At 47.3% G+C, this 6,023-nt stretch overlaps 1 protein-coding gene across 3 annotated transcripts; it reads left to right on the forward strand.

Annotated features, from left to right (window-relative positions):
• The first annotated feature begins 867 nt into the window (after positions 1-867).
• Positions 868-5,114, forward strand: LOC127296811 (type I inositol polyphosphate 5-phosphatase 4). 3 transcript variants are annotated; one of them, XM_051327038.2, is made up of 11 exons: positions 868-1,364; positions 1,452-1,720; positions 1,853-1,957; positions 2,037-2,540; positions 2,652-2,787; positions 2,918-3,108; positions 3,199-3,307; positions 3,558-3,706; positions 3,781-4,086; positions 4,156-4,379; positions 4,460-5,114. In XM_051327038.2, the coding sequence occupies exons 1-9, from the start codon at positions 1,329-1,331 to the stop codon at positions 4,025-4,027; spliced, it is 1,746 nt and encodes a 581-aa protein (XP_051182998.1). In that variant the 5' UTR covers positions 868-1,328; the 3' UTR covers positions 4,028-4,086; positions 4,156-4,379; positions 4,460-5,114. The 3 variants fall into 3 exon arrangements, with proteins under 3 accessions (XP_051182998.1, XP_051182996.1, XP_051182997.1); XM_051327036.2 differs by having other exon boundaries at positions 869-1,364; positions 4,162-4,379; XM_051327037.2 differs by having other exon boundaries at positions 869-1,364; positions 4,162-4,365.
• Positions 5,115-6,023: the final 909 nt, after the last annotated feature.

The raw sequence follows: 6,023 nt of genomic DNA on the forward strand, positions 1-6,023 counted from the left end.
GGGAGTATCTTCTTTTCTGTCTGAAAGGAACAAAAATGTACTTGATGATCAGGAAACGATATACTATAGTAACTGAGCCGCTAAGGACAGTACTGCACTTGGATGAAGATTGTCTTCTGGCGCGCAGATAAAAGCGTGTGAAAATTCCAGCTCACATTCTCCCAGCCGTACGCACAGGAGCGCGAGATCTAGCAGGCAAAGACGACCAGTCAGTCGGTGGTGAGTACCGAAGCGTATCGAAACCCAGGAACAGTGGCTGGGGAAAGAACAAGGAAAAACAAACAAACTAGGGCACACACACACGGGTACCGAAAAAACGCAAGGGGAAAAACGTCTTGGAAGAGATGAAAAAAGCTACCGAGATCGCCTCATGGCTTTATCTTTCCTCCCCTTTTTTGTGCCTCACTCCCCGACTGCTCCTCCTTTCTTTGTTCCTCTGCGGCCTGAAGAACGGCCAGTGGGAGCACCAGGAGTTCATCAGTAGTGCACTGTTCCAGACAATGTATCCTTTTCAGCAGACGTGCTTCCATAATTTAGTGAGGAAATAGGCACGAAAATGTGCCGCAGCTCATGTAATATCTACTATCAAGTTGTGCTAGTCCAAAATGTTGCAGCGGATGTTCCATCTTGTTTCGAAATCCCAAGTTATTTTCTTCACAAGTTTGAGCAGCCGGTCACTCACTCACATGCTCAAATTCTGGCAGTGCAGCACACACTTTTTCCCCGAAGGGTATTGCTTGTGTGCATGGCATGGCTTGCCCTCCTTGGGTTTTGCTGGAGCAGCGATAAAAAGCAGAGACACTGACCATCCTAAGATTCCTCCCTCCTCTGCCCTCGCTTTATTCTCTTCCACCCTCACACGTATTTGAAGCTTACTCGCACACAGGCAACGACTCACTCAGATTTTTCTTTTTTCATTGACGGTTACTCTTTCACTCTTCTTGCCCCCTCTTCAGTCACTTGGCATGCTCTCTTCTCCCCTTCCTCTTCTTTGCTGTGCAGGCTAGCAAGCAGTAGGAGTGGCATTGATCGAATTTGTTTTCAGCATTAGTGTTATCCAGCCTCTGTCCTTCCACCTGAGAGAATCCGCATTTTGTTCTCATCCTCATCAATCATCTCTTTCTCTCTCTCTCTCTTCTTTCCATCAAATCACAATCTTTGTTTGTAGACAGTGTGAAGCCAAACAGTGGCCGCATTGTCTCCACCCCTTCTTCCTTGGCCCCTCTGCTTGCTGCCCAGCCCATTTTCGCAGCAGCAGCAGCAGCAGCAGCTTCGACCCTGGGCTCTTCGTCTGCATGAGTGTTGTGTTCCCCTGACCTCACGAAACAATGAGAGATGGCTGCAACTCAACCAAGAAGAGCAAGGTATCTCCTCTCCTCCCATTCCTAGCTCTGTCTCCCTCGCTGCCCGTGCTCTGTTTCCTCCTGCCTAAATGTGCTTGCCTCTTGTAGCTGTCGTGGTCCAAGAGCTTGGTGCGCAAGTGGTTCAACATCAGGAGCAAGGCCCACGACTTCCACGCCGACGATGCCGCCGCGGCCGGCCGCAGAGGCGGCGGCGGCGACGACGACGACGAGTGGAGGGGCAGCAGCTTCACCAGGAGGGAGCCCAGCACGGCCAAGAAGAGCAAGACCGAGAGGCCGTCCAGGAGGAGCCGCGAGCACTCCAGGCGGGGCAAGATCGACCTCGACGCCGCCGAGGCCACCGTCACCATGGACTACAGGTTCGTCCGCCGCCGCCGCCGCCGCCGCCTCTCTGCATCTGTATCAATGCTGGTTGGTGATTCACTGATCCCACATTCTTGCCCGAGTGTAATTCTCTCCCCTTGTCTGTTCTTGGAAAAAAAATATATCAGGATCTTTGTTGCTACGTGGAATGTGGGTGGCCGATCCCCTCCGAGCGGCATGGGTCTCGAGGACTGGCTCCACGCCGCGCCGCCAGCCGACATCTACGTCCTCGGGTATGTTGATTTACCCTGTCTTCTCGGGATTCATCCATTCACCCATGCCTGATGGGTTTTCGATGCCGCCGCCGTCAAGGTTCCAAGAGATCGTGCCGCTGAACGCCGGGAACGTGCTGGGGACGGAGGACAACGGGCCGGCGAGGAAGTGGGTGTCGCTTATCAGGAGGACGCTGAACACCCTCCCAGGCGCCAGCACCAGCGGCAGCTTCCGGACGCCGTCGCCGGCGCCGCCGGACCCGGTGGCGGAGGTGGACGACGACTTCGAGGGGCTGTCGAGGCACCAGAGCAACAACGCTGCCTTCTTCCAGCGCCGGTCGTTCCACAGCCGGAGCCTGAGGATGGAGGGCGACATCCTCGCCCCGCAGCCCAGGCTGGAGCGCCGGTACAGCGTCTGCGACCGGGCAATCTACGGCTCCCGCCGGCCCAGCGACTACGAGGCGCACTGCCGGTGGGGTGGGTCGTCAGACGACGACAATAACACCGGGGAGTCGCCGAGCACGGTGTACTCGCCAATGTCGTATGGTTACGGCCACGCGCCGTCTTTGGACGACAGCCATAGACCAGCTTCTGGTCACACAAGGTACGCGCGCTTCAGGTTTCAAGTTTCTCATGTACTTTTATTTATTGGGCTCAAGTGTACAGTATGGTTTAAGGAGATGTTGAATAATCTGTGCGGCAATCTGATGTTCAGATATTGCCTGGTTGCGAGCAAGCAAATGGTGGGATTATTTCTGATGATTTGGGCTCGGAAGGACATAAGGGATGACATAAGAAATCTCAAGGTTTCTTGTGTTGGCAGAGGATTGATGGGTTACCTTGGAAATAAGGTTGGTCACTGTTCTAATGCTCTGTGGTTCTTTATTATTTATTTTTGTAATGCTTTACCTTGTCTGAATTGGTCACAAACAAGAAGCATTGTTAGCTTAGGTATTGAACAGGAAAGTATTTATTTTCCAGGGTTCGATTTCGATTAGCATGACATTGCACCAAACAAGCTTCTGCTTCGTCTGCAGCCACCTGACATCAGGGCAGAAGGAAGGCGATGAGATGCGCCGCAATTCTGATGTGCTTGAGATCCTTAGGAAGACCAGGTTCCCAATGGTTTATGGGCAGTACGAGCGATCGCCGGAAACTATCTTAGAGCATGAGTAAGCAAAGAACCTTAAAATGGTCTCATAAAGCTTGTTTCATGTGCATTTGGTGTAATATTGGGGCCCTTAACGTGCCTTTCCTTTCAGTCGTATCATCTGGCTCGGGGACCTAAATTACCGAATTGCGCTTTCCTATCGGTCAGTGAAGGCCCTGGTGGAGATGCGCAATTGGAAAGCATTGCTGGAGAAAGATCAGGTGAGAGCTTGAAAACCTTCTTGAACACAATTTGTGTATGTGTGTACCGTTGGGGGGGCCTGGAAAGCTGTAAAATTGTTATGTCACAGGCAATCAATGCTTTTGTCTTGTCATTGTGTTACTTTAACATGTTACTGCAAGATTACTAATAGGTCAGCAAAAGCCGAAGACCCCTCGTTCTTCTCGTTATGAAAATGATTACATAACATTGTAGTATGATCTCATTGACAAGTAAATTCTACGCTTTCAGCTAAGGATCGAACAAAGAGGCGGGCGAGTGTTTGTCGGGTGGAACGAGGGGAGAATATACTTCCCGCCGACATACAAATACTCGAACAATTCTGACAAGTATGCTGGGGATGACATGAACCAGAAGGAGAAGAGGAGAACTCCTGCATGGTAGGTTGCTCTCTAATGCCCAATATTTGCCGGATTCTGTACAGTTAAGTAATTTTAGTAATTGTGCCGTGCAGGTGTGATCGCATTTTGTGGTACGGAAGGGGTCTTGGTCAAATGTCATATGTTCGTGGCGAATCTCGGTTTTCAGATCATCGGCCGGTCTACAGCGTCTTTAGTGCAGAAGTGGAGTCAATCAATCATAGCAGAATTCAGAAAATGAGCTGTTCAAGCTCTCAGTTGGACATCGGGGAACTACTGCCTTACTCATATGGATATACCGACATCAATCCGTATGGATACACTGATCTGAATTTCTACTGAAAGGGTTCAACAACGTTGGCATCCTCCAAATGTTCAGTCCTGTAACTAGTGATGAAAAGGTATCGTTTGGAGAGTGAATTGATTTTACAGTTAAACGTATGTGCTTAAAAATACTAATAGTTTTTCAGTGACAGGCTAAATTGGTGAAGGAGAGCGCACTGGCCAGGACCTATCGGACATAAGTTAAGCTTCTTAAAATTGATCACTGGCATTGGTATGTCTTGATCAATGCAGTTGATTTGCAAAGCACATCAGAGCTTACTGAATTTATCAAAACCAGACTAGCACATTGGACATCTTCAGAAATGCAACAAATGCTTGGCTAGTTCACATGACAGGTAACTGAGACAAGGTACAACTATGATCCATATGGTATACAATATAAACATTTGTGGTGAATAAAGGTCTGATGAGCCATTGCTACAACTGCAGGTGAGGACGACGTTCTCAGAACTCTGAACAAAGTGATACACTGCAGCTGCAGCTGGTGGCCATTGCGACTCAAATTATTTCACTGAATTCAAAGATAGTAGCAAGTAACCCAGATGACACACACCGAATGGTCTGTTTCTATATCAGATAGTACGATGATCCAATCATAAGTCCAGAAGATTTTGGCAACCCCAGCAAAGATACAACTACTGACTACATCGGAAAGCGTGCACCAAATCTTTTTTCCCTTCTTCATATATCTGTACATTGTATGGCAACATTTTTTTTCCTTTCTCCCTGTTTTCGGACAGCAAACGACAAGTAGTAGTAGTCCTTTGCACAGTTTTACCTCTCTGTGTGCAGTTCAAAAGCTAGGGGGGAAATGGGGGCCATGAATGCCTGCATTTCTCGCATATCATCTCCATGGATGGAAAAGGGTGCATAGGGCCATCATTGTTCATGCCCTCCCTGTTTCATGAGTGTTGTCTGAATCAACTGAGCTGACTAAAAGGCTACTTGTCATGTTTTCACCAGCCTTCACCTCTGCAGGAAAATTGTGCAGTGCTGCTTCTGCACTGTGTTTCTTGGCAAGAAAAGCCAACAAATTTATGTGTTGATGGAATCTGGAGGTCTGCAAAAGGAAGTTTATGTTATTCGTTTTTGTTTATGTGTTTGTGAGCTGCGGGTGCACGCATGCCATGGAAGGTCTAGAGTGGAAATGATTTGCTGCTTCATGATAAGCAGATTGAGTGCACCCTGAAGATGATCTGCAGGTGTTTTGATTCAGTCCTGACCTGAGAGACTTGAGACAGATCGGCTAGCTGCACAATGGCAACAATCTTCATCATCCACGCCAACAGTTGTGGAGTTAATGGATTATGATCATCAGCAGTAGTACCTGCTTCCTGAAGCAAATCATTGTCCGGTAGAAACCGGAGAAAGGGGGGCACGCACACATACTAGCTGAAATAATTCTGGGTGGCGGCTTTTTAAATGTTAACAAGATGTATAGGCGACTTGTTTTGTTCCTTTTTTTTTGCTGGTTGATATTATGTACGATCTTGTGTGATCCACGAGATGTAAAATCTAAACCTTAAGACTGTGCAATAAAGCAGGCTGCATGCGTCGCTTGATGCACAGACCTATCCCATTTAAAAAACGGACGAGCTGAAATAATTTTAATGTAACAAAATACGGCCAGATCTCCATCCTACGGTTTACTTTTGTCAGATCAGAAAATAATTACAGTTTAATAGTAATGCTTGCTATTATGCATGTACCGACCATGTGGTACATCTTTATATATAAGTTATGAATTTATAACTACTAACTAGTGAAATGCACATTCCATTTAAGTCACTAATATACAAAAAAAAAAATGCCCCTACATCTTACGGCAACAAGTCATAAGGGAAAAAAAACTAAATAATAATGTTGCAAAACTTCAATTTAACGTGCTTGTCTGGACACATCTATCGGGACAACTATATTTATGTAATCACAAGCTTGCTAAATGTTATGTGGTTTTATTATAGGAACGTATTGATAAAGTTCTTTCTTGTGC

Source organism: Lolium perenne, chromosome 4 (genome assembly GCF_019359855.2).
Source record: "Lolium perenne isolate Kyuss_39 chromosome 4, Kyuss_2.0, whole genome shotgun sequence".
NCBI lineage: Eukaryota > Viridiplantae > Streptophyta > Magnoliopsida > Poales > Poaceae > Lolium > Lolium perenne.